This window comes from Perissodus microlepis, chromosome 13 (assembly GCF_051167445.1).
Source record: "Perissodus microlepis isolate ML-2025 ecotype Zambia chromosome 13, ASM5116744v1, whole genome shotgun sequence".
Classification (NCBI taxonomy): domain Eukaryota; kingdom Metazoa; phylum Chordata; class Actinopteri; order Cichliformes; family Cichlidae; genus Perissodus; species Perissodus microlepis.
In genome coordinates this window covers 30985746-31012355 of record NC_140473.1, presented here as the reverse complement: position 1 = coordinate 31012355, position 26610 = coordinate 30985746, and the positions used below count along the sequence as shown (strand labels likewise).

The 26610-nt window shown below is 44.2% G+C and overlaps 1 protein-coding gene across 1 annotated transcript; it reads left to right on the top strand.

Annotated features, from left to right (window-relative positions):
- Window positions 1-1209: 1209 nt before the first annotated feature.
- On the top strand, window positions 1210-23569 carry LOC146375385 (TBC1 domain family member 12-like). Its single transcript, XM_084948500.1, has 13 exons — window positions 1210-2659; window positions 10460-10595; window positions 14398-14531; window positions 15547-15629; window positions 15735-15852; window positions 15927-16033; window positions 16458-16541; window positions 16645-16739; window positions 16984-17055; window positions 17154-17282; window positions 17448-17557; window positions 17911-18169; window positions 18252-23569. Exons 1-13 carry the CDS (start codon window positions 1530-1532, stop codon window positions 18321-18323), a joined length of 2529 nt encoding a protein of 842 aa, XP_084804626.1. The 5' UTR covers window positions 1210-1529; the 3' UTR covers window positions 18324-23569.
- Window positions 23570-26610: the final 3041 nt, after the last annotated feature.

Sequence of the window (26610 nt, the reverse complement as noted above, 5' to 3'; positions counted from 1 at the left end):
CACAGCACTAAAAGAAAACGGATTCCCCCAGAATCCCCAAACATGGTTTTGACCAACAGCCCTCATTTATGGTTCTGTGTGTGAGCAGATTTAGCAGCTGTTCACACCTGAACACTGATCCACTGCTGAAAATCAGGAACATGACTACAGCTGTCACATTTGTGTATTCAGTGGACATCAACAACACGGTGTAGAGTCCCAGGTAGTGAGAAAGAGAGCGAATCCATCAATAATGTTTTCCACAGAGAATAAACAGGCCTCTCTTCTAAATCCAGACTTATGATATCTCTGGGAGTCCTGCGATGGCTTGGGGCAGAAAAACCCAGTGTTTGAAATGGAAATGCAAGTTTTTGCTTTATTTTCAGTGTTAATCATGTGTCAGATATCAAATATCAGTCTTCAAACGCTGATCTTTTTCAGGCTTTTTATGTTTTTGATTACTTTTTTCTGCCATCTTATCTGTGAATCTCTTTGACCTGCACTACCCTGAATAAAACTTAAGAATAAAGTTTGATCTCTCTGCAAGAGTGACCTGGTCAATATGACATTAAGAATAAACAATCAGATTTGACTGATGAACAATGAAAGATCAGGACAGCATCATTGTAGTTTTGATTTTTTCATTAGTTTTACTTCATTTTGAATTATTATTTTTGTTTCAGTTAGTTGCTCATATCAGTTTAGTTTTTATTGTTCCAAAACATTTAGTTTGTGTGAGTAATGCCGAGTGTATTTGTCAGGACTGGATCCTCCTTGTGATTTCTGGCTTGATAAATTTGACCACAATGACAAAAGCTCAGGTGATTTCTCGAATAGTATAATTTCAGTTTTTTTCTAGATTGTTAAAAGCACACAGAGCATAGTTCTGCCAGACGCTTGCTCAAATGGTGATCATCTGATTACAGGTTTTCTCCATCTTTGTATTAATATAACGTCTTACCTTACAACATACTGTGTCTTGAGGCAGTTGTTGTTGTGATTTAGTACTATATAAATAAAATTGAACTCAATTTTTTCCAGTCTAGTCTTCAGATTAGTATTCGTTAACTGTAATAACTCTGAGTTTGTTTGAGTGTTTGTGTGCCTTTTTTTAATGGGGTCAACAAAGGTTTGAGGTGCAGTTACACAGATTGACCACAGGGTGTCACTGTAAACCTCTTCAGCGAATCAAAACACAGTTGTGGTGAATGACGTCATTGTTGGGGAATTTTCAAGATGGCGCTGGACTGTGGCCGGGATGCCGCTGCTGCTGCGACTAGCTAACAGTTGGGGGATTTAATTAATCTTCTGCCCGGTGGCGACGCAAGAAAGCGGCCGTGAAGCGTTCCTTTGTCTGCATTAAACACCTGAGACGGAAATGTTGCGCCGGGTGTGTGTCAGGTAGCATTAAACCGGCTCTGAAAATGCAGGTAGCCCCTTCCTCCAAGAACAACAAAACCTGCTGCTGCGGAGCTCGGCCCACCGGGCAGGGGGACTCGTTGCAGGAACTTACGCCCGCGGCAGAGGCTCGCTTGGCGGACTGAGAAGTCATGGAGACTGTGAGGGAGAACGGAGGGTCGTTCGGAGTCGACTTGAACGAGAACGAAGAGGAAGAAAGAGGTGGCGGAGCGGGGAAATCAGCACTTAGAGACCGCAGCATCGCGCTGCTAGCCGGGGTCAGCGCGGTGCAAGACGCTGGGAAGGCTTTCACCGGCCTCGGCAGGGATGTAAACACTGACGCCTCCTTGAAAGGGAAGATAATGCTGGAGAGGCTGTTCCCCGGCCAGGTTTCCGGGGTCTGCGGGGACCACAGTGGCCTGAACGGGTTCACTGAGGAGGAGCTGTCGGTGGTCGAGTTGGAAGTAGGAGGAGGGCTTGGCCTTGAGGGCACCACAGCTGCTTCCTGTCCAGCTGTGCTCTCAGTGGAGAAGATGCGGGGGGACAGCAAAGAAGAAGCCCGGGACTCAGACTGTGTTAGCCCGGGGGGAGAGGCCACAGGAGGCGGGTGTATCAGGACTGCTCTGCCCGGCCATGAGCTGGCATGCGCGGTGAGGGAGCACCGGCGGAACTGCGCCTGCACCGCGGGGGTAAACATGCCCAACGGGGCTGCTGACAGCTGTGAGGGGGAGGCAGGGTTATTTCCCACCCAGCAGCTTTGCGTTTGCGACTGTGAAGAAGTGAAAGTGGCCAACGGGGGTTTCCACACACATGACCAGGACCTGGACTCGGGCTGCTCACCTGAAAACACCCCTGACTGTCAGTTTAAATCGAAGTCTAGGCATGAGAAGAGGGTAGGGTCCCCTGGATTAAGTGCCAAATCCCCCTCTCCCTGCCCTTCATCCAGTGGCAGCCCGCTCTCTGAGCGCAACACCAGGGATGAAGAGGAGGTGGAGGACGATGAGGAGGGTTTCAGCGACCCCAGCTCACCTCCCGTCAGGCCGCAGAGTCTGAGGACTAACCCCAACGTGGCCGTGTCCCTCAGCTGTGACGCCACCCCGCTGTCCCCAGAGGATGAGGAGGATGGGGGCTTTTATTTTGAAGGGTACGACGAAGACCTGAGGGGCGTTTTGGAGGCGGGTCGCCGGCAGAGCGCTCCGGACACGCTGCCGGACCTGAACCAGGACAGCTCGGACCCCAAGCAGATGCCAAAGAGGTTCGGCATCGCAGATTTCTTCACCAGGTAAAATGATCACGTGGTCTGCGGGGCAATAAAGAGTGCACGTGCTAACTCCCAAGGACCCCCTCCCTCCTCATGTGGTCTTAAGGCTTTAGTCTTACTACTGTATTAAAATATAAGTAAACAACACGAGGACAACTGAAAATGATAAAATACAAGGTTTTAATTCTCAGTCAATCCAGGCTCAATTATTTTAGTAAAGAAGCTCATAATTTAAAGATTAAAATAGATTTAAAAGCTGATTGGACTTTAGTTAGCGTTATTAAAATACATTTTACATATAGGAAATACCTTCTTTTATTGACTTATCTGCCCTTAAGATTCATGGAAATAAACAACATAAGGCTGAAAAATATAAAACACACTTTTATTAATTTGTGTCCAAATGCAGATTTTAGGAAATAAAGCTCATGATGTACAGATTTAAATGCTCGGTGATGAAGATGCATCCTTGCATCCAGCAGCTGTCTCCACCTACTCTTCTCGCTCCACCTTTCCACATTAAAGGTCACTTATTGTATTAAACAGACGACCTCTCAGAGCTGCTGTCTGGGGCCTGTAACACTGTAAAATCCTGCACGTTAATCACATCTCAGTTCTGTATGTGTGACACAGCAGGCATCAGCGAGCATCGACTCAGCGCTGCCTCTTTCCCCGGGGCTTCACCGCTCCCTTTGCTCTTTTCCCGGAGAGGTTTCAGCCATTAGAGGCGATTGATCACGCCGTGTAACCACCGTGCAGCTGCCCAGATGCTGTGACTGTGTGCTGATCAGGCACGAATGAGATTACATGCTCTCAGTTCCTGAAAAGCTGATTTTTAGACGTGTCACATCGACTTTGAATAAACCCCACACGCACAGGTGGTTGAACTAAAAGGCTTTGAAACACAGTCTGGGCTCTTTAGATGGAGCTTTTTAGCCTCTGTGCTAGAATTAAGGCAACAGAGCAGCAACACAGGAACACATTTTCCCTTTTTTAACCAAAGAAGTGAGTCACGCTGAAGCAAAAGAGAAGGTGAATAAATGAAGGAGAGGCTGAATTACTTAATGTACAAAACCTCCAAACATATAAGAGCAAAGCTGGAGGTATTTGAGCTGTGGGTTACTGGATTATTTTCAGATTGTTGATGACTTTGTGATGATCTTGTTGCCGTCCTGACACAGGGACAGCGCTGTCTCCCTCTCACTCTTTGCCACATAAACAGGGCAGTGACTCAGTGACTTTTGAGGTTTCACTCCTACAGTGTTGGTGCTAAAAAGCAACGCTAGTTCATAACCTGTGTGAATCTGTGTTATCACCACCTGTTGGTCCATTATGAGCCTGCTATTGAGTGCATCCTGAATTCGATTGCTTTGTTTCGGTCTTTTATTTATTCAAACCAAGATGGCCGTTCTTTGGTCATTTTAATTTGGTTCTTGTTGTTCCAAGAAAGAGTAGATCTTCAATGATTGCATGAGCCCCAGGCCGAGGGAAGTGGGCGCTCTCCATATTCCCAATGAAACAGAGGGAAACGCCCTCCTCCTGCTTTGTCTCGTTTTGAGATGACAGATTGATGGCGTCATTTCCCATACACGCCACACAGACCCTCTTAGCAAATATACAAGTAACCTCCTGTTGTTGGACTGGATAATGTTAGCTGACGGGACTAAACACGACATTTCAAATGAGATATAAAATCAGATAATGCGGTTTTATGTTGCATGACGTAAAGTGTCGTCCGTCTTCTCTTAAAGGGAGACGGCACTGGTCCTGCGATAAGTAATAAGTCAAAGTTTGAAGGTATATGTTGATTAAATGTTAAAATTTTGAATAAAGCAACAAAGAGAGTTAATTTGCAGAAATGGCGTGCTGGGAAAGGAGTCGTTCTTTTCAGCTCTACCAGACTCCTGACAAAAAAATGATCATTTTATTTCACAGGAAACAAGAGTTTGTTTGTTTTAAAAACCAAAGGTGATTAGACAACAATCTCACACATTTTTGGAGGTAAAATTCCAGTTTTTGTGAATGGAGTCTGGTGGAATGTGATGGCTTCACATCCTCGTCAGAGTAAAGCACTGAAAACGCAGCATCCACCTTTAAATATGCAGCATACGAACACTGAAATCATTTTTTTTGCATTTTATTTCAGTCAGCTGTTTGTAAAGTCCCACTCTATGTTCTGTATTCTGTTCTGGTCCTTATCACCTACTCCTGCTATGTGCAGTCTTTTTTATTGTAGTGCATCTCTTCCTGTTTTGTAACAGCTAAAAGTACACACTCGTGCTTTGCATTAAAAGTCAAATTTCCGGTCAAATACTTGACAGAATTCCTCAGTTGTTGGAGTCGGTCTTCAGACAAGAAACGATTATATTTATCAGATTGTCTGCAGTTCAACAGGAAGCACACAGGGCCTTCTCAGAAATCAGAGGAGAGCAGGTTGGGTGAGGACCTGAAAGCAGCGGCCTCCTGCAGGCTGATAACTGAAGGGCTGTTTGTTCAGAGCTGAGAACGTCTAAGTTTGTATCTTTGCCTGAAATGCAGTCCGTTTTTTGTCATTCGACTGATTAGATTTGGTCTGGAGTCAGTTTTCTTGTTTGTCTGCTGTAACCACAACACCGCAGGTGGTTAGGACATCCAGACCCTGCTAATTTGGTCCCAATGCTGAGCCCTGCTGATTTTAATCATGCTCGGTGCGGTCTGGTGCTGCGCTCATTGATTACTGCTCAGTCAGAGCCAGGAAGTGTGGATGCAGGTGTGCGCAGTATCTGTTTGAGAGTATGGCAGAGACGCTCTGTCGGTAACTGATGATTAACCCAGAGCACCCAAACAGAAAGCAGAAAGCAAACTTGAAGTCTCAAGGTTGGAGATTGATCTGCTGGCGGATATGTGCTCATCCAGCATAACCTCGTTAGTCAAACGATCCTCGGCAGCAGTGAAAACCCGCCGGGTGCTCCGGGACATGGCTCGGTTTATCTAACAGCCCAGTTTTAGTTTGTTTTGCTGAACTTTGTGAGTGCCGTCGTTCTCTTTGGCTTCATTTGTCTCTCCTGTTGGAACAGCTAACCTCACTTCAGTGTTGGTGCTTTAGGGTTATGATCTGAAATCATGAGCATTGCTGCTCCACGTTGAGTTCATATTTGCTTGAAGTCGTCTGTAAATGGCAAAAACAATCATCGTGGCTTTTTGTTGTGGTTCATCGACCAGTGTGACTCATTGAAACCAGCCGTCCACTCTGCCCCTCACACCAGAGACCACAGTCCCACACAGAACACATCATCTGTGCCCTCTGCTTCATATGACTTTAACACTAAGATGCACTAATTCAGTATTTATTGAAGTTCTGGTGCCGAAACTACTCGGATTGTTTGTGATTTTAGGAAAAAAAACACCAGGACATTTTGCATGCATGAATAGATGGGATCATTTTCCATCACTATTCCGCATTTTTCCATGAGAGCAGGCTGAAACATCAGAATGATAACCGTGGAATTGAATCTCTGGGGGCACGAGGCTGCACTCAGTTCACATGATTTAATATGCTGCAGATATTTGCCTTCTGCAGTTACGTATAATTGCTTTGAGCAGATAAGGCTTCAGGTGAAGTTCGGTTTCCTGTTTTTATTGTGCTGTAAAGGAGGATTGCTTTGTTTCATCCTGAACTGACTGCATGATTTCCTCGCTCGTGACTTGAACAGTGACTCCAGCAGCAGAATAAAGATGTTATATTACGTTGATAGTTACTGGAAGAGCTCCAACATTCCTCTGAGCCACACAAGGAAGTGAAAAAGAGAGAAATGCAGCAGCAGAGAGTTTCCCTAAGATTTGGTCGCATTCAGAAACTTGAGCGTTGGATTCTTCTCTGTTTGACTAATGAAGTAGTAAAATAGTGCCTGACTGGCAAGTGCAGGAAAATTTATGTTTGTTAAATCTGCATCTGGGTCTGGGCTGGTTTTTTGGGTTGGATGCGAGCCCTGCAGCTGGCTTGAATGTCACAGCGTCTCAGAGGAAATCCAGACAGACGGAGGAGGAAGGCCAAGGGGAAAACAGCCCAGCTGGAAAAACTCCACTCTGGCTGTGTGGCCCACAGAGCTCAGGCAGGTCAGCCAGGGTCACATACAGGCAGCAGTGCTACTTTAAAGTGGACCTGTGCTGTTCCTTATTTCCTGTCACCCACCTCCTCTTCCAGAGGTGGATGTTAAAGTTAAGCATATGTACACGTGCGTCTGGGTCAGTTTTAGTTGGTGTTTTCCCACTCAAACCTTCTGTTTGTGAGGGGCAGCCAATCAGAAGAAAGATGGCTTAAATGAAAGTTTATTTAAACTATGAAAGAGCCCAAGATTAAACAACAAGTGGAACTGCAGCTCTGAACATGCACAGCTTTGTGCTCACGTCCTGCTTCTAATCAGCTGTTGGAATAACAGCCTTTAATTATTTAAGGTCTTTGTTAGATGTGCTCACCTCTGCAGTTAATTATTAATGCAGTGTGTAGTGCAGCCTCAGTGTTTCACACAGACTTACGCTCTATTTGTGATGGCAGCACGGTGTCTTTTAAAAACAAAGTCATAAAAAGACCCTCGTGTACTTTTGCAGGAATAGATAATAGATGATAAACAGCTGCGCCTCCCGTCAGTGCTTCAGCCCCGTGACAGACTCCCAGCACATCCAGGCCATCTGCTTCAGGCTGCAGCTTGCAGCAGATCAACAGAACAGAGCAAAGTTTATGCTACAAAAACTGCTTGGTTAGGTTTGTCTCAGAATAATGTTTACCCCACAATTAATGAATTCTCTTCTACAGCTTCTGACTTCTACATCAGTCAGGACAAGCTCGGGAGAGCGCCCTGTGGAACAGGAAGTCAAGAGTCTGGGATTATTTCTGTCAAAATAAACACAAATTGATACTTGAATGGCTCCCACTACTGAAGTTTGTGTGTGAAACACTGAGGTTAGGTCTTATCACACATAAACACCCACAGAGGCTGAACGTCACAGCAGCCACAGTTTTAAACGAGGCTTCTGATCTGAGGGACAGTTTGATGTAACCAACACAAAGCTACGCGTCAGCTGTTCTTCTGAGGAAGGAGCAGTGACAGTCTAACCTGCTGCATTTCTTCTTCTGCATGATTAATGTGCGCACTCCTCGGCGGTTTGGAGAATCCTGGCAGGACGCTGTGAATGAACATTTCACTTTCTTTGTGTTTGTGATCTTCTTTCTTCTGTAATTACACCAAACAGAGTCACATTATTGCTCAGATAAAGAGCCTCTGCTGTTAGTGAGAAAGCAACTTCTCCTTTTTCTATTTCTGGAGTTTCTCTCACTTGTTACAACTACAGCCGCAAGAGAGGAAGAAGATCAACACACAGTTCAGTTTTTAACCAAAGTCTGTCAGCATCTACGAGTTTGTTTGGTTTTAAAACTGACATCAGTGTGATAGTGGAGTTTTTCCATCAGTTATAAAGTTGTTTTTATTATTTTAATGCCAAAATGACAGATAAACACAAGGATTTTATTTCACAGAACTGCTAAAACACTGTCGCTTACACCGAGAAGAAAATAATCTAGTTTTAATTACACTTAAGTTCAAATGAAATGTTCAGCTTTGTCCTCTGACCCGTACGTCTGCTCGTTCATGCAGACGGTTTTGCTCTTTCTCATTTCTGTCTTAAAGCTCTTTCATTTCCTAACATTCCTCATTTTCAATGATGGGTTTAATAATTTACATCAAACACTTTGAACTGGCTTGTTCAAATATGCAGTCTTGCAGTGCAAGTAACAGCTGATATTTGGATCATTAACCTGGGTGGGGGCTCACGTGGGTCAGACTTGTGATCAGCTGGGTGGATGTTTTCCATTATTTACAGACTGAACGAGCGAACAAGAAAATACTCAGACTTTAGAAATGATCGACCTGACTTTAATGGCCACCAGGGGGCGACGACGACTCTGAGTGCAAAAAGATCTGGGAGTGCTTACATCCATCTTTTATCTACAGTCTACAATTACCTTTTATTACCTTTTAAATGACTGAAAGTATTGAATGAGCCACAGACGCTTCAGCAATAGCATTTATCTCAGCTGAGGGAGAAAGAGCACAAAATGACGAAAAAACTGGCGCCAAGTTTTCTGTAATCAAAGTGAATGAAAGTGTAGGGACACGGCGATCGTGGCGCCGCTTATTCTTTTCAGCTGCTGCAGTGGTGCACAGACAGAGCTGAGCTGCAGAGGAAAGAGCAGCGTGTGGGTCTTTGAAGCTGTGAACAAACTTGACCTGCAGAGCGCGAGGTGGGATAATATTTGCTCTGCCGTCTCTTCGGAGCCGGCTCCCATGCATATACGTGTCTGTGTTTGTTCTCTTCCCGCTGGCTGACCAGCAGACTCTCCCAATGAAAACTGTCGATATGGCAGCTTTTCCTAAACAGTCTTTTTTCCTTTGGCATCATCTTAAAAAACTGCTGTAGCTGCAACATTTACCGCATTACGTCTTTGCTGCGTGTCTTTCTTCGTTTGTTTGAGGAACTGAAATCGTCCTCTGCAGCTTTTCTGACCAGAGTTTACATTCTTCACAGATGGCTGGACTTCTAATGAAATGGGAACCTGCCAGTGTGTTGAAATGTCTGAGTGATAGGGAACGCTTACAGGAATCACTTTTTATCAGCACACTGAAGGAGGTCAGAGGGACACTGACCATGTAGCCTGTGTGAGGATGAGCAGAGGTTTATACAGTGACTTTAGTACATTTAATGACGCCATGCAGAATCTGACCTTCATGAATATCTGCAGAGTTACAGGCCCTCAGATATGTAGGGGGTGTGGTTTGTTTATATTCATGACTTCATAATTACAGCACATTAAGTTTTCAGTGCTGAAAAATATTAATGCTCAGTTAAAAACTAAACTGTCACAATCTAAAGCCAAAGTCTGGCTAACGTGGAGCGTCGCTATGATGGGATCTGTCAGATGCAGCGGAGCAGAAAGCAGCATCGATAGTCTGCATGTTTGATCTGGTTTCTGATTATTTCAAACAGTGCCAGCTTTCAAGACTCATATCAACATGTGGAGCAGGTGCTGCTCAGGACAAGTTAGAGCAAATGAAAGGTCTCCTTTTTATCTATGTTCGATACCAGGATTCCTTCTGACTGATTTATGGAGCCTATCGCATAAAGCAGTGCACACCCTGAACAGGTCATCAGACTAGTGTGGAGCTAAAACGAATAAATAAACAATTAATAAAAAGGTAAATAGGTACAAAAGCAATGTCACATTTTACATTAATGATGTTCTGCTTTTGTGTTTAATATTAGTGATGATTAATTTTATTAGTTTCTAAGGTAGATTAGTGAAATGTCTAAAATGATTAAAATGAATAAATAAAACTGTAAATGAAACTGTAGAGTCGATCAAAAGGCATCAAATATAAAGTTAATTTTATTCATTCATTTATTTTCCCTCCTGATTAGAAGACACCATCTCTGTCGTCGAGGCAACACTTTGACCTCTTGTCACCCTTTGAATTTGCAAAATGAAGCAGAAATAAGCAAAGAAGCAAACAAGAAAATACACAAAAATATGAGGTCAAAACTGTAAATTAGGGAAGTGAAATAAAACGAGTTTATACACAAGTTGGAAATAATTAGAAAATCTGTAACATTTTATAAGTTTATTAAAATACATCAGCTAATGGATAAAAAATCTTATACTTAATAATGAAGAGAAGTTTTATTTGTAACATTTTGCTTGTCCTCCATATGATTTTGAGCGATGAAGTTTATTTCCTTCCTGTTGACTCTGATACATGTTTACTAAGCTCAGTCTGTGCTCTCTTTCAGGAGCCTGTTTTCTAGGAAACCCAAAGAGCCCAAAGCGACGTCTCACAGCTCAGCAGGGTGGCGACTGTTTGGCAAGACAGGAGCCAGAGAAGGCGATACGAGCAAAGACCTCGCCTCCACGTCGACCGCGGAGCAGGTTGGCTCTTTAAACACACACAATCATATCATCATCATCATCCTCCTCCTCCGCCCAGGGTGTTTAATCTGCTCCCAGTCACAGTCGGTCCTTTATAAGGGCATGAAACTCTCCTGGGTGAATCATCTGAGCAGAAACATGAGCTGCTATGTTGGAAAATCAGATAAACAGTGGAAGGAAGAAGCCTTAGGACTCAGAAGCTAAGGGCGAGGCGTTAAACGAGCTCCGCAGGCACAATAAAGGCTCTGTTTGCTTTCAGCGTTACTCGCTGTGTGTCCTCCATGCCCACTCGAGGTCTTAACAAAAACGCTGATTATTTTAAAGCACATCCAGCTGTGTCCACCTGCAAACTCAGTGGTCCTCTTTCCTTCTGTCGGCACCTTTTCTTCATCAGTTATTGAGATTTTACGTTTTTCTGAACCGTTTGCGTTGTGGGAACACGAGCACTGCATTTTCTCAGGGCAGGCTGCAGACTGTACGTGTTCATGTTCAAGTCAGAGTTTGAAGCCTCGTCAGTGAATTCTGAATGTCTTAATGTAAATGTTGCCTCCAGCACAGAGAGGGGAAATAAGCTTCACACTGTGAGGTAAGAACTAATCATCTGCAAATAACTGACATCCAATTTATAAACGTAAACAGACTGCAAAGTGCTGCAACTCACCTGCGAATTAGCTGAGGTAAAGTCTAGCAGGCAGCTAGCAGCTATACCCACCTGTTAGTCAAAGAGGCCACGCCCCCTAATAATGCAAACTTTTAGCTGTAATGCAGTTTAAACAGGTGAGATATAACCGTACCCTCGGTACAGTTGTTATTAAGCAGAAGTCACCTATAGAGACCAGAACAGTTTCTTTGCAGGACTTCTGGAGCCAGCCCCTAGTGGATGTTAGAGGAACTGCACTCTGGAGCTGTCCTGGGGGTTGCTGCCTGCTTGCTGTTGGAAAATAGAGCCATGAACACTGCGCCTGCAGTCCCATCCCATGCACTTTCTGCTTTATTTATGCACTTGAGCAAAGTTAAACTTTTTTATTTTGTTTACATTGAAGAAGCTGTGATGCAGCTCTCAGCAGTCACATTCAGAGATCTTTAACTGGAACACCTGCTGGGGTTTTTCCTCCCATGCAGCTACGCTGAAGTCCAGTTGATGCTGGATGGAGTTTTTGCTCCGGCTTGTTTGCCACAGGTTGCAAAGCTTTTTCATGCACGTTTTACCAAACCAAAGTGGGAAAGCACTTTCTCTGTGGGATCTGGCTTTGTGCATGAAGCCATTGTGACACTAGTTGGTGGTTTGATTCCTAGTCTGCATGGCAAATATCCTTGGGCAAGATACTAACCCCAAATTGCTCCCCGATGCATCCATCGGAGTATGAATGTGTGTGTCAATGTTAGTGAGAAAGCAAAAAATGTGCTTGTGCGAATGGGTGTGACTGGGTGAATGAACAAGTTATGTAAAGTGCTTTGAGTGCTCAGAAGAGTAGAAAAGTGCTATTTAAGAACCAGTCCATTTACCATTTACACTGAAACAGGAAACAGCCAAACCTGAAAGCCAGGACTGTTTCCACCGAGCTGGACAAACACACTATTGTCTGAAATATCGCTGCAGCAGGAAGATGTCCCAACAACATCTGTGCTGTGGAGCACGCCGCAGACTGTGACAGTCGCAATGTGAATGTCTCCCTGCTTTCTGGTACAGAGACTGCAGAGCTGCACCGGGCTGGATTTACCGGAGTCTTATTTAAGGAGCCAAACCATGTTTAAACCATCAGTTAACAGTTAGCATCATTTGGCAGCTTCAGAGCTGTCCTTCTGCACTATTGAAAGGAAACAGTTTAAGTGAAGTCAGCCTTCCTCCTCCTCCTCCTCCAGCAGCTTTGTGTCTGACGTGTCAGCTAGCCTGAGCCAGGCCACATCTGGCCAACTCTTTTCCCGATGAATCATCTGACTGCTGCTGCCATCATGTGAGCAGAGCGAGGGTAGAGGCCAGCAGCTGTTGGCAAAATACCTTTAAGGTTCCAATCAAAGGTCAGAGGTCACACAGTCATGCTCCATGTTACTGTGGCAGCAAAGAAAATCCCGCCAAGTGTGACGTAGTTTTTTATCCGGCAAACTGATGTGAAAATGTATGTAATTAAACTCGACCAGAGGAGGAGGCTGGTGTGCGCGTGTGTGTGTGTGTGATCATCATCTGCCTCCGCAGCTTCAGGCTGTGTACGTGTGGATGTTGCCCAGCACATTACATCATTTTACAGACATCATGCTGTACATAAACACAGGCAGGCTAACAGCGTTAGCATCAAGCTGGTAAACACGTGTGTGCAGATGCAGCTCCTCTCTGCTCTGCAGCATCTGGATTTTTACTGCTCGTAAAAACTCTCCTCAGACATAAATACCATGATTACGTGGAGCTTTTCTGTGCTCACACAGACACTCGACCTGCAGCAGACTGTCTGATCTCCTGATCGTCAGTATTGCAGAATTAGGAAATCACCTTTGCGGAGGTTGAAGGATCTTATCTGTCTGAGTTCTTCATTTGTAGTTCTGTAAAGTCCAGCTAGCTGCTAACGTAAACGCTCTCATCCAAATACATCACTTCTGCTTGCTAACATGGATGCTTTTAAATGTGGAGGCACAAACCAGTGGGTGTGATGTCACTGTGGCTACATGCATCTTTTATTTACAGTCTGTCTAACAAACCATAATATGCACGTTGCTGTAATGTAAGGGAAAGGTGAGCAGCATGTTTCACGTCAGTGTTTCCTCAGCTCCGTGTTTTTATATCTCGGCTCTTTGGAAATCACCAGGACGGTCACATGATGCGTATCTTTTTATGACTCTCACTTCATGTTGAATCTGATGACAGAGCAGCCTCAGAGGGCGACCTCTGTCTCCCTCTGCTGGCGGCATTCACGCCTGAAACTAGCTGATAAAAGACGTGTTGTTCTGTTGACCCCACAGCTGTCCTGCTCCTGTGGATAAACGGTTTATTGTACGGGCCACACACACACACACACACACACACACACACACACACACACACACAGAGTGATTCTCTGTGCTTAAGCTGATGAACGAACACTCTGTTTATTCTGAAACTGCAAATAATCTGTTACAAACATTTTTACTAAATTCAGAAATGATGCTTTTACTTCCGTTTGTACTCGAGAGAATTGTGGAAAGAAAAGCACCTGGACTTCTTTACGTTTCTTCCACCTCTCATCCAAGAAGCTTTTTCAGTTCTAAGATCAATTAATGGAGAGTGATCTCCACCATGTGCCTCCATCTCACCCTATCCCAGCATCCTCCTCTGCTACCAACCCTCTGCATGTCCTGCTTCACCACATCCATCTTCTCTGAGCTCTTCCTCCTCTCCTCCTGCTTGGCGGCTCCATCATCCTTTGTCCTGTAAATCCACTCTCCCTCTTCTGCACATGTGCAAACCCTCTCAGCTTCTCTACCTTTGTCTCCAAAGCTCGCCTGAGCTGTCCCTCTGACACTTGAAATGATCAGACCTTTGCAAAAGCAGCTTTTGGGTCTCAGAGAAGAATGAAACTGAGCTGGAGGCAGATGTTTATCTGTGTATAAGGTGGAATGGCTTGTTATGATGTTCTCTGTGTGGCGCTTTTACAGCTCAGGAAAATAAAACTTTAAACACCCACAGCTCAGTGAGGACTGTGGGAACTGAAAATGATGTGAGACGGCTCTGAATTTGTGTAACTGCCAAAAACACCCTGTTGAGTTGATGTTCAGGTGTAATTTCTCCTCTGAGAGCGATGCTGTACTACATGATATCTGTTTCTTTCTTTAGTCTCCTCAGCAGGAGCCGATGAAGGACTCCAGCGTGCCCTCGTGTCCTCAGCGCCCCCTGCTTGCAGGGAGGAGGAAAAACCTGGAGTTTGAACCTCTTTCCACCACGGCTCTCATCTTGGAGGACCGCCCTTCGTAAGTTCTGTGGTGGCTTTAAAAATGCAGTTTTAAGAATGTGCTTTTGTGCCTGTGGTGGAAAAGACTGGAGCTGGTTCTAGATTACACGCTGTGGTGTTGGAAAAGGCATAAACCTGCTGATGTGTGTACTTCTGAAGCGACTGCATCTGCAAACAGGTGATTTTGTGTTATTCCCACGTTTAAGCTCAATGGTTCCAACTGTGAGCCGAGCAGTGTAGGGTATCCGTGCTGGTGCCGATCTTTTTACCAGTACACTCTGGAGTGTTTGAAAACCAGCCTGCATTGGTGCTGGTTTGTTTCTCACCTCAGCTGCAGCTTCTGACTCAATGTTTCCAACTTTGGGCTCAGCGGTGCTGGGAAGTCAAGTTGCTGCTGGTCTTTATTCTCTGGAACCAGCTGGAACTGGTTCTACATTGTTGTTATTATTATTATTGGCAGAATGTTGCTGAATGCACTTGCAGATTAAAATGTTATATTTCAATGTTTCATAGCTGCAGAAACAGACACCTGAGTCAGTGAATGACAGGTTTTATTTTTGTGAAAAGCAAATGAAAGGGCCGAATATTTCCACCACATACACGTGTGTGTATCAGTAACACATGTGCTTGGATATGGATTTGCATTGGAAGACTACACGTGGTCCTCCATGACTATTTTTCCTGCCTGTATGTGGAAGTCGGAGGTTCGACTGTGCAATGCAGTGAAAACACTGAAGCTTTTTATCAAAGGTTTAATATCAGTCTTTATTGTTCTTTGTCCCTCTGTGGTGAACAAAGATGAGCTAACAGTTTTACATTAGAGTCAAACTGGTGTAAAATGTCAGAAAATGAGTTTTTTCCTGAGTGAGGGGGATGCGAGGCGATCCTCGCAGCAGAAACACTTCAGGATGAGGTCACTGTCACAGAGAGACAGAGCCGCTGTGTGTGATCACCTGACAGGAAGTAAAACCAGAAAACCCCAACAAGCTTTCCAGCTGGCTGAGAGCTCGTCTGTCTGTCCGTCTGTCCTTCAGGAACCTGCCGGCTAAATCTACGGAGGAAACTCAGAGACACAAGCTGGAGTATGAGGAGATGGTGGCAGGAGCCAAGAGGAGAGGTACACACACACACACACACACACACACACACACACACACACACGTTGATGTCACTGGCTGCTGTTCTTGGATTTGATTGGCTCGTGCTGTTGCGTCTCCTTCAGAGCTGAAAGAAGCCCAGAGGAAGAAGCGTCAGATGAAGGAGAGACACCGGCAGGAGGACAGCATCTCCAACGCCATGGTCATCTGGAACACCGAGATCCTGCCTCACTGGGACTCCATGTACGTCTCCACCGCTGTGTGTGTGTGTGCGCGCGCGGGTGCTTGTGTTTATTTAATGCATTGTGTGTGTGCAGGAAGGGAACGAGGCGGGTCAGAGAGCTGTGGTGGCAGGGCCTTCCCCCCAGCGTCAGAGGAAGAGTTTGGAGCCTCGCTATTGGCAACGAGCTGAACATCACACCAGGTACAAACACGCAATCCTGGACGCTCTTTTGACACTTCTGTTAAATATTAAGTACATTTTTAAAGCTGCAGTGACTGCAGCTGTTTATTTAAACCACCATGAGTCCCACAGGAACGCTAATCTGTGCTAATCTTATTTGGAGAGATGGAGGCGTGCAGATTGAGACAGTCAGTTTAGATTCTGGTTCCCAAACATTTGCACAGTGGGAAGAACACAGCTGGGCGTTGCACACTTTTAATGAATCTAACGAGAATTTTGATTGCATGGTAAAAAATTGTTCTGCACACAAAACTGTGACTGAGGCTCAAAGAGATTCAAAATGATGGATTTGCATAAAAACAAACTCTAACTCTAACCTTTAAAAGTTGCCGATTGAGTCTGCAGGGTCTAATTTTCTGATTGATGGGTGTTTGTCTCGCTGCAGAGCTCTATGAGATCTTCCTCTCCAGAGCCAAAGAGAAGTGGAGGAGTTACAGCGAGACCAGCTCGGTGAACGACAGCGAGAGCGGTACGACGCACCTCCTCTCTTTGACCCTCACAGCTCCAGTTTCAGCGACTGAAAACTTCATTCTGAAGGTTTAAAAACTACTTCTGTGTGTTTCTCCCGTTAGATGGAGGAGCATCTCTGGCTGACAGAGAGTCCAGCCTGGATCTCATCAAACTAGACATCTCCAGAACCTTCCCCTCGCTCTTCATCTTCCAAAAGGTAAACACAGATAACAGGCAGAGGACCATTCAGGTTTGCAGCACTGCAGCAGCAAATGCAGCAGTTTGATTTCTGCAACGATGAGAAAAGAATTTGGTCGGATTTTCAGACATTTGTTTTTGGACTTGTGACGTCTGTGTGGGTGTTTTTGTCCCGAGGTTCTTCAGTCTGCCTGCAACAAACAGCCAGCAGGTCAATCACATCTGTGTCTCACATGAATGTCTGCTGTGTCTTCCTCCTGCAGGGCGGTCCGTACCACGACCTCCTCCACAGCGTGCTGGGTGCCTACACGTGTTACAGGCCTGACATTGGCTATGTGAGTAAAAGCATTATGGCAGCTGTTACCAAATATTTAAAAATCATTCAGTGTCTCATTAAGACTGATCCGAAACCAAAGCGTCTGTGGACTTTCAGGTGCAGGGCATGTCCTTCATCGCTGCTGTGCTCATCCTCAACCTGGAGGAGGCTGAGGCCTTCATCACCTTTGCCAACCTGCTCAATAAACCCTGTCAGATGGCCTTCTTCAGAGTCGACCACGAACTGGTACGCAGTCTTTGTGATATTTCATAAGAGGGATGAGGGAAAACTCAGAAACCTCCTGAAGAACTCAGAGTTGGTTTGTGAGTAAAAGTGAAAGATTTTTACTTTTACACAAATCACTGTGAAAATTTAAAACCTTTTCCTCTTTGTTCTCTCCGTTTCTGACAGATGTTGAAGTATTTTGCAGCCTTTGAGATTTTCTTCGAGGAGAATCTTCCTCGTCTCTTCAGCCACTTCCAGACCAACAGCCTGACCCCTGACCTCTATCTGATTGACTGGTGAGTTAATACAACTGAAGCAGCCAAGCTCATTTTTTTCTGTTATAAATTGACAGCAAATCTTTTAGATGTTTAACACAGATTAGATTGTCAGTAAGATTTATCGACTTAAAAATGCCTTAAAGTTCATTTGTCTTAAAAAAAAAAGACTTTGGATGTAGCTCACCTGGTTGAGCAGGTGACCCACGTAACAAAGGTCACTGCAGGTCACCACGGAGTCATGCAGAAGCTGTTTGCGTTGATTTGGTTTTAGCGGTGCATATTTCCATGCCGATCTTTCATAACTCGCCTTGAGTTGGCGTTTCATCTTCATACACCTGCAGATTTCACTCAGCATGTCTGTCTCCCTGCAGGATCTTCACTCTGTACAGTAAGTCACTCCCTCTGGACGTGGCGTGCCGGGTGTGGGACGTCTTTTGCCGGGACGGCGAGGAGAGCTTATTCCGGACGGGTCTGGGCATCCTGCATCTGTACGAGGAAGTCCTGCTGCAGATGGACTTCATCCACATCGCGCAGTTCCTCACGCGCCTGCCGGAGGACCTGCAGTCGCACACGCTCTTCAACGCCATGGCCAGCACGCACATGATCAGCAGGAACCGCCGCTGGGCTCAGGTCAGGCTCACGGTCAGAGCGCAGGGCGAGGGTGGCGCAGCTCACTCGCAGATAAAAAGCTAACAGGTGTGTTTCCTTCCAGGTGTTTTCTGCCTTGATGAAGGACGGAAATAAAGAGGCGGATAAAAACACGAGTCCAGCTTTGAGAAGCTAACCCCGACGCTAACTCCAGCTGTACTCAAACTAACGTCTGGCTTCGGGGATGTTGGAGTTCGCGCTAGCTCCCCCTGCCGCCGCTGACGCCAACCACAGAGGCTAGTTGTGTATCTTGAAGCTGCGTAGCCTGAAGCTAAACTCAGTCCTGGGCTCAGCTACGAAGCTTGAAGTGAAGACGAGGCAGCCGTGGAGGTGGGGGCGGAGCCGCTGACCAGTCTTGGGAAAGGAAGCGGCAGCTCCGGCGATTCCTGAAACCTCTGCTGGGACCAGAAGCGTTCGGTTAATCCTGATCTTCAGCTGCTAGTCAGTATTTCTCACAGATTGTGTTCCACAGCTGGGGAGTAACAGACGGCTGGGAAGAAAACCTAAAAGCAGTCCGACTCGGCCATCGTTTGGCTCCTCCAGGTCGGGACGGCGCTAACACCGAGCGTCACGCCCTGCGTAATTCTCCAAGACTCTAAATCTAACTGTAGGTGCTAATGAGTTTCTCAAGGCTTCAGAAATGACCTCTGTGGTTCACTTATTAATGTGAGTCCTTGTGGTTCGAGTTCACAAACACTCTTTTACTTTGCTGCTTTTGTTGTAATATTAGCTTCAAGAATGACGGCAGTCTGCACTACGTTAACCTGCTAGCAAAACAAACTCACAACACGGGAGATTTGGGTGGAAGTAAAACTAAAGTGTTGCAGTAAACTCGCTGCTTCTCTGTCGCCACTGTTTTGGTGGGAGCTGCCCAGTTTGGGAGATATCTGCTGCCTTCTCAGAACTAAAATCAAAAAGCATTTTTAATATAATTCTGTCGTTCTGGGAATCAAGACCACCTTCCTTAAAAAAGGATTTATGTACCCAAACTCACTGTGAGCATGTTTCAGGATCTGTGCAGAAGGAAGCGTCGATCTGTCGCGTGTCGGTCCGTTAGCTTAGCGCCCTGCTGAACAGCAGACAGCGGTCATTTTACCAGAACCAATCAGCAAACAACCTACAGGTGACATCACCTGCCCACACTCCCAAGTCAGCCGGCCAACGATGTGGTTTGACGCTGCTGCCCTTCATTAAAGTCGGTCTAACGTGTTTTATTAGAGCCTGTAGATGTTACCTAGCAACCACCACTAGAGTGCAGTGTGTGACAGGAAGCTGTAACCGAGCAGCACGGAGCAAAGAGGGACGGCATCCGTGCTAACCTTTAACATCAACGCTGAGCCTCGTCTGATCGGCTGTGCTCGACTTTTGTTACGTTCAAACTCGTCCACTGGTCCCACGCACAAGTTTTGTGGATTTTTGTGATTAAGTCGGTCATGATTTTTGGAAAAAGACTTATAGACGATAGTCCTGACCAGACGCCCAGAGCTCCTGGGACTGAGAGCTGACAGCAAATTCAAAGCGTCACCTTCTGACGCCGCACTCTCTCCACCTCACGCTCCGTGTTCCCGTCACTTGTGCACAAGATCCTGAACTCCCTCGTTTGGTGGAAGAAGCAACAGCCTGCTGTTTTCTGGCTCATTCATTCGATTCATGTTCAAGAGAAGGCAGCCTTTATCTGTGAAGTTAGAGCGCTCACACCACAGTCACTCGAAGGAAACCAGGGCTGAACTGGCCCTTTAAGGACGAGCAGATGGTGAAAGTGAAGCTTTTCGAACTATTACAAAGGATTCAGTTAATGAAAGAGTATGTGTTTGTTTTTTTAAACGTTAAGATAATGATTCCACTTAAGTGTTTAATACTTCTAAATATATTCTAAAGGTGGGAATATTAGTGCTGGTGTTTAAGCAAGAATTTAAAAGGACATTCGTGTTAGTATTTGACGTAATTTGGCTTAAAAAACCCACAAAAACCCTTTTGGGTAGAGCGTAAATGTTTGTGCTGACAAATGGGGCCATCAGGGTTTTAAAGCCAGCGTTTCCCAGATCTAGATTTCCATTCAGAGCACTTTATCACGCAGCATTTAAGCCCCACAGTGAGGCCTCCAGGTCTACGGCCGCGGCTTTTAGCGTTTAGTAGTTTGGGCTTGAAAATGACGCTTTTATAGGCTTTGCATTAGATTATTTCTTGCTTGTTTATTAAAACTTAGCTAAAAAATTTGACTGAAGTTAACAGAAGAAACTGCTTCATCTCTGCAGCATGTATGCAAGCAGCGTGTTTGAACCCGGAGGCCTAAAACCGAGACCAGAGGCATTGCTGTTCACTCCCAGAAGATCCTTGAAAACATTATTTCCTTTTAAAGCAAACATCCTCCAAGTCGCCATCTTCTCAAATTTGCAGTGTTTCTTTGTCATCTCTTGTTTTGGATGAATTCGATCGTACGTTCTGAGTTTGGTCTACAGAAATGCCAGAGGGGAGAAAAACTTGCTTCCAGCCGCTCGGGACTGAAAACTCTCTGCCGACTTTTAGACTGTTTGAAGCTGCTCGCACCAACACTCCAACGGGATAATTAAAGCAATTTTTATTTATTTTTTCTTATATTACTCGTTTTCTTTCAAAAACAAAAGTCTGTTCAAAAATCGAGTGATTGCTGCTTTAGCCTGCCTACAGGCAACTGCAAGCCACTTTGCAACCCACCGTCACCACCTTTGCTCCACCTCCTCCATGTCGTTCCATCTGCCAGAGCAAACAAACATAACACAACAGCGTCGTCCTGAAATAACAGGAAAAGGAGTTTGTGGTATTTTTAGTGAAAAATGATTGTTTTTGGATATTAATTACTTTTATACACAGAAGAGTAACACTAATCTGAGGATGCAGATGTTACCAACACACTGACTGAACAAAGCTTCGCACTCACAGCCGTCACTAAAAACACAACAGCGCTACAATAATGAGCAGATCAGCAGCGTTTCTACACTCTGTTGCTCCTTGAGCTCGTGGAAACACTCCTCTTTGATTTCCACTCACTACATCAGCCTGATGTTTGCACAGCCGATTAAAGGCAGCCAGAGGACACCACCTCCTGTGAGACGGGCAATGATGGAAATATGTGCCAAAAAATAAAATCAAGATATAAAATGTGTTTCAAAAATATACTGGACTATAGAGTGAACTCTGTTTTGTGCTGTCAGACTTTTATATAATTCATGGATGGTATCTAATGGATGTAATAATAAAGTTAAGCAATCTCAACAGATGAATTTTAATCAGTTACTGATCTATAAGCTATTCTTTGTATCAGGCGGTAAACATTTGTTTCTGCTGTGATGTTCGATGTTTTAACATGGGAGTCTACGGCTGCTGTTGGAGCCCCTAGTGGGCGTTAGAGGAAGTGCAGCAAGAAAATGAAGCTTTGTTTTTGTAAAGAGCTCGCTCTATAGTCCTCTGCACCTAACGATAAACGGCCTGTGATCAGCCGTGAATGATTTAGGGCTCAAAATAAATGCAACCACCATCTCGCCATGACCATCAAACTACCGACAAGCACTACTGAGGAAGTCTCCACTCAGCCTCCAGCGAATGCACAGGCCGCCACTCTTTCCATTTAAAGCTGAAAACTCACCAGAGACGACGAAGATCCCTGGACGAGGAAATGGTTCATGTCCTTTACAGCCACCAGCTGATCAGTATTTCTGAGGTGGTAAAGATGGAGGTCGTTTCCAAACTTCAGGGTTGTTGCTTCTTCTTCTCTGGTGACTGTGTCAGCGTCACACCTGTGTAACACCTGAATTCTCCACACACAGTTATGATCAGTGTTCATTAAAACATCTGCAAAAATTATGTTTAAAAAGTTAAAAATGCAATTAGTGTTTCCTTCAGGAAAACTACAGACCGTCCCTTTAAAATGTCTGTTACCTTCCACCGAGCCTTACAACCCAGGAAGTGTCACCGCCTTTCAAAATAAAACTTGACCAAAGTGTTAACGAAGCGCTTCATTAAACAAGGCTGGAAACAGTCATGATTTATTATTTTTAAACACACGATCATCCAGCATTTAGTTTTTTTTCACAGTGAAGCAAAGCGAAGCACCCAAAAGGTAAAAACATTCATTTCTAGTTGTTACTATTATTGTTATTATTCGTCTGCTTGTGCTGACAAATATTTTGGACCATTTTAAATCGTCAGACTTTGCAGAAGACGCAACACCAGGTTAATGCGTGTTGAAATTTGAATCTGGAACTTTATTTATAGCAGGTCTGTCCAGAATTCATCATCATTAGAATTTGATGAGTTGAAAATCTGTGAAATTCTAACGATTATTTTTCTCATTGTTCTCAGATTAGTTCTTGACAAACGCTCCAAAATACTTTTGTTTTTGTTTTATTTATTTTCTTTTTAACAAACAAAGAGCACATTAAAAACTCCAGTTTTCTGATTTTTTTTTTTTTTTTTTAAATAAAGGCACTTTTTGAAGACAAACTTGTTTTTTCTACACTTTAAACACACTCAGTAACAAAGCTGCACTCAAGGCCTGTTAATTAACTTTTCTTCTACTTTTACATTAATTCCTCTCATTTGAGATTCAATAACAAGTATTTGTTTTGTTTTTGTTTGTTTTTATCTTGTAAATTTACAACTTTAATGTTCAAACTACATCAGGATTCGCCCAGCCCCTCGATTCTTTTGGTTCTTTTAAAAATTAAACCACATTTTAAACATTTTTATTAATGTCTTTTGTCTGCTTTTGCAATTTTCTCCAAAATGTCCGATAATCACCCCCTTCTTGCTTTGCCATGTAAGTGTTTATTCATCATGTAACATCTCTGTATGATTATTCTGACAGCCGAGGTTGTCCCGAACACGTATCTGAATCCAACCTCGATAGAAACTTCTGGTCATTTTTAACTCAACACAAAACAAATGTGTGAAAACAAATCAGAGAAAAGTTGTATTAATGGATTTAGTTTTGATTTAAATAAAGGAAGTTATCAATTAAATATGCAAGTGAAAAGCAGTTAAATATTCAGAGCTTTGAACTGAATGAAACAAAAGTGCAATAGAGATGTTGTTTGTGCAGTTTCATTACCCATAATCCTCAGCAGGTTGATTACATCACATCACTCCAGATTACTAACAAACATTCAGATGAGACTCGATAGTGTCCCCTCTGACTCTTCAGCTTATTCCTTCTTTTTAACTTGTTTTATACTTTCATGTAAATCCATTCAGCTTGTTTCTGTTTTACTGTCAGATTTTAATATTTTAATGTACAGTTTTCTTTTGTTCCATAATGCCTTACAGGTGCTGTAAATACACTGTAAAAAATAAATCTTTTCATATAATGGCCACTAGTTAAATGTGTAAATAAATATCTCAGCAAACTCCCGCGTCTGTTTCCTCTTTACAGTTTATTTGAAATAAATTCAAATGTTCGCTGACTTTGAGGACTTTACAGTCTTTTCTCATTGAGTAGTTGCAACTGAAGAACAAAAGTTGATGCAGAGTTAATCATAAAATATAAGAGCACGCACTCACTGTTCAAGCGAGAACCTGGATAGCGTGGTGGTACGACTGCACACCTTTGGAGCAGAAGTCATAAGTTCACGAGGTGCAACGCACATGCTACAGCAAGGCAGAGCCAGGATGGGGGAGCTATCATCCCTAACAAGCCCTGTTTATTTATTAGGTAATTGATATGACGCCTCGTCATCTTCTAGTGTTTAAGATGATGCAAGTTATTATTATAGAGTCTGTAAGTTCTAACTTCAAATTTTACAGTTGAGCTTAACAAGGTGATACATATGATAAATATGTGATAAAGGGGTGCAACAAGAAATTGGCCCCACTCACGCACCAACCGTGAAAGGTGATCAACTAATTATCCAATCATGGAGCAGGAGTGAAGGACTCAGCAGGCACTGGACTCCAGTAAGCCACACCCAGGTGTCCGCACCTGAGAGAGAAAAGAGGGAAAACCCACAGCAATCCTCTGGTGGGAGGAGTCACAAACAACCACAACACTGAATCATAACATATGCATGTACGCAGATGATTTTTACTACTGCACTTTGTGATCTTTTTATCTAGAAAGGTGCTATATAAATACAATTGTACTTACTTTTTACTTCTTCTGCATGATTTCTTTGTGTGCAGCTCAGACCACCAGATGGCGCCTGAGGACCAGTTTACTCTGACACGTCTGTAGTTCTCTGCAGCCTCCACGCATCTAAACCCACTCTGGATTTACATCTACACTTCCAGCTTTCTGCTCCACGCTCACAATAAAAACGAGGCCGTTTTTAACGTAACAAAAATCCCCAGAGAGGAAACTGTTCTGTGTCCACGTCATCATTCAGGTCAATAAGTCAACATTTACTCTGCATTTAAACAAAGACAAAAACAGAAGACTAAACCAAAAAAAACTGAACTAGGTCTTCCTCATAGCCAGCAGAAACATGACACGACTCCGACTGACTGACATCACCAGTAAATTCAAACCGACTCCCCAAACCTGATGAAACTCGTCACAGAACAGCAGAGCTTCAGTTAAACTTCCAGGAAGCAGGAACCATTTATTTGCACCTGTGCAGGTAAAAAGTGACAGCAGGGAAAACAGCAGGGCACCTGGAGAGGCAACAAGATGAGCCTAAAAAGAAATGGTTTGGCAGGCAGTGGTCAGACCATCATCTCCTGACCTCTCGCTGGTTTTGCTTTAGTTAGCATTAGACGAGCTTCTCCAGGACGGCACATCTATTCGTGCCGTCACCAGAAGGTTTGCCGTGTCTGCCAGCACAGTGTCACGAGCGTGGAGGAGAAGCCAGGAGACAGCCATTAAACAGCAGGAACTGCAGCAGGTCCAATATCTGCTCCTTTACATGAGGAGGAGCCCTGCCAGAAAACGACCTCCAGCGTGCTCCTCATGGGCAACCGGTCAGACTTCATGAGGGTTTTTTCCTACTGTGAACGTCATGAATCAATAAATTGAGATATTTGAACCTTGTGATCAAAATGTGAGTATAATGGAGACAAAGACGGCTCGGCTTTTCAAACCTGTCAGGTGTGGCCTAAGAGGAGAGATAAAGTAGATATGCTGACAACATCCGTCAGTTGAGTTTACGACTCCTACACAATCAACATCATTTTATCTTTCCAGCCTGTCAATCATCCTAATGCATCACACAATAACTCGTTTCCATGAAGTCCAACGCCTGGAAACGGGAATTTGAAAAATTTAATAAACTTTTTGTTTTTAGCTGAAAAAAACCCTGTTTGTAAAATCAGAGTTACAAATGTAATTTTGAGCGTGGAGGTCTCGGGAGGTGAACTCGGGTCAAAGTGGGGAAGAGGAGCGGCGCCCGCTCTCAGGGATCTCAGGTATTTCCGAAGCCTGCGGCGAGCGATGCTACGAGGGGCCTCTTGCCGCATCGGAGCGAGGGGTTAGAATCAATGTGCGGAGACATTTGGCGGCAGTCTGCGGGTTTTCCTGTGGAGGTGGGGCCAGAGGGGAAGGAGGGCCTCTGGGATGCCACAGCAGGAGGCGGGGAGGCCGAGGTCACAGCCGAGGAGGAGAATGGAGGCGAGTTTAAAGAGCAAGAGGCAAAAACACAGATTCAAATGTTACATAAATGAGCTGCGACATCTTCTTCATTTTAAATAATGTTTGGAGGCTTGTGGAAGTTCTGAGTCTCTCCTTTTAACATAACCACAAAAACAACAACCCTGCTGTCTGCACTGAGTGTGACAGCCGGCTGGTTGTAACGGTTGTAAGAACAGCGGCTCTGCAGAGGTTAATGTGGAGGGAAACCAAACAGGCTGTGGTGACGGAGTGATGAGTGCAGGACAGATGAAAGGGTGCAGGAGGACAGATGAGTGATTCAGTCATCCAGACATCCCAGAGGAGAGGAAACGCCGTGTTGACCGACAGTCTGCACCTCCACCTCCTGCTTCTTCATTTTCATCTCCTACAACTGTTTTCCTCTGAAATTCATAAAACATGCTTCAAAAACTGCTCGTGGTTAATCGTCCAATTATTTTTGCTTCTAATTGTGTATAAAATGGCTTTAATTCCCAAACAGTTGATGCCAAAGTTTAAATCAGGTCATGGAAAAGTCACAACAACTAATCTACTGATTTGGTTTCTGGAAATGAGATAATTTTTTAAAATTCAGTTCAAGTTCATTTATATAGTTCAAGGAGTTTAATATTGTGACATAGTAATCCGACAATAAGAGTTTGCAGGATGATTTGCAGGTTGGTGGTGTTTGTGGCGGAGCAGATCATCTTTAGGTTCAGGTTTTTAAATCTTATTTTTAATGTTACTGTCACTGGAAATATCTCGGTTAACATTAAATATTAAGAATTACCGAGGTCAGAAAAATATGGCAGTTTGGTTTAAGAGAAGACCTCAGAGTCCAACATTGTTT

Excerpts from the sequence above, each read along its gene's own strand:
- LOC146375385 (XM_084948500.1), top strand. The coding sequence starts at position 1,530 with ATGGAGACTGTGAGGGAGAACGGAGGGTCGTTCGGAGTCGACTTGAAC. Across the intron at positions 2,660-10,459 it reads ATCGCAGATTTCTTCACCAG|GAGCCTGTTTTCTAGGAAAC; the intron begins GTAAAATGATCA and ends GCTCTCTTTCAG. Across the intron at positions 16,542-16,644 it reads GGTGAACGACAGCGAGAGCG|ATGGAGGAGCATCTCTGGCT; the intron begins GTACGACGCACC and ends TTCTCCCGTTAG.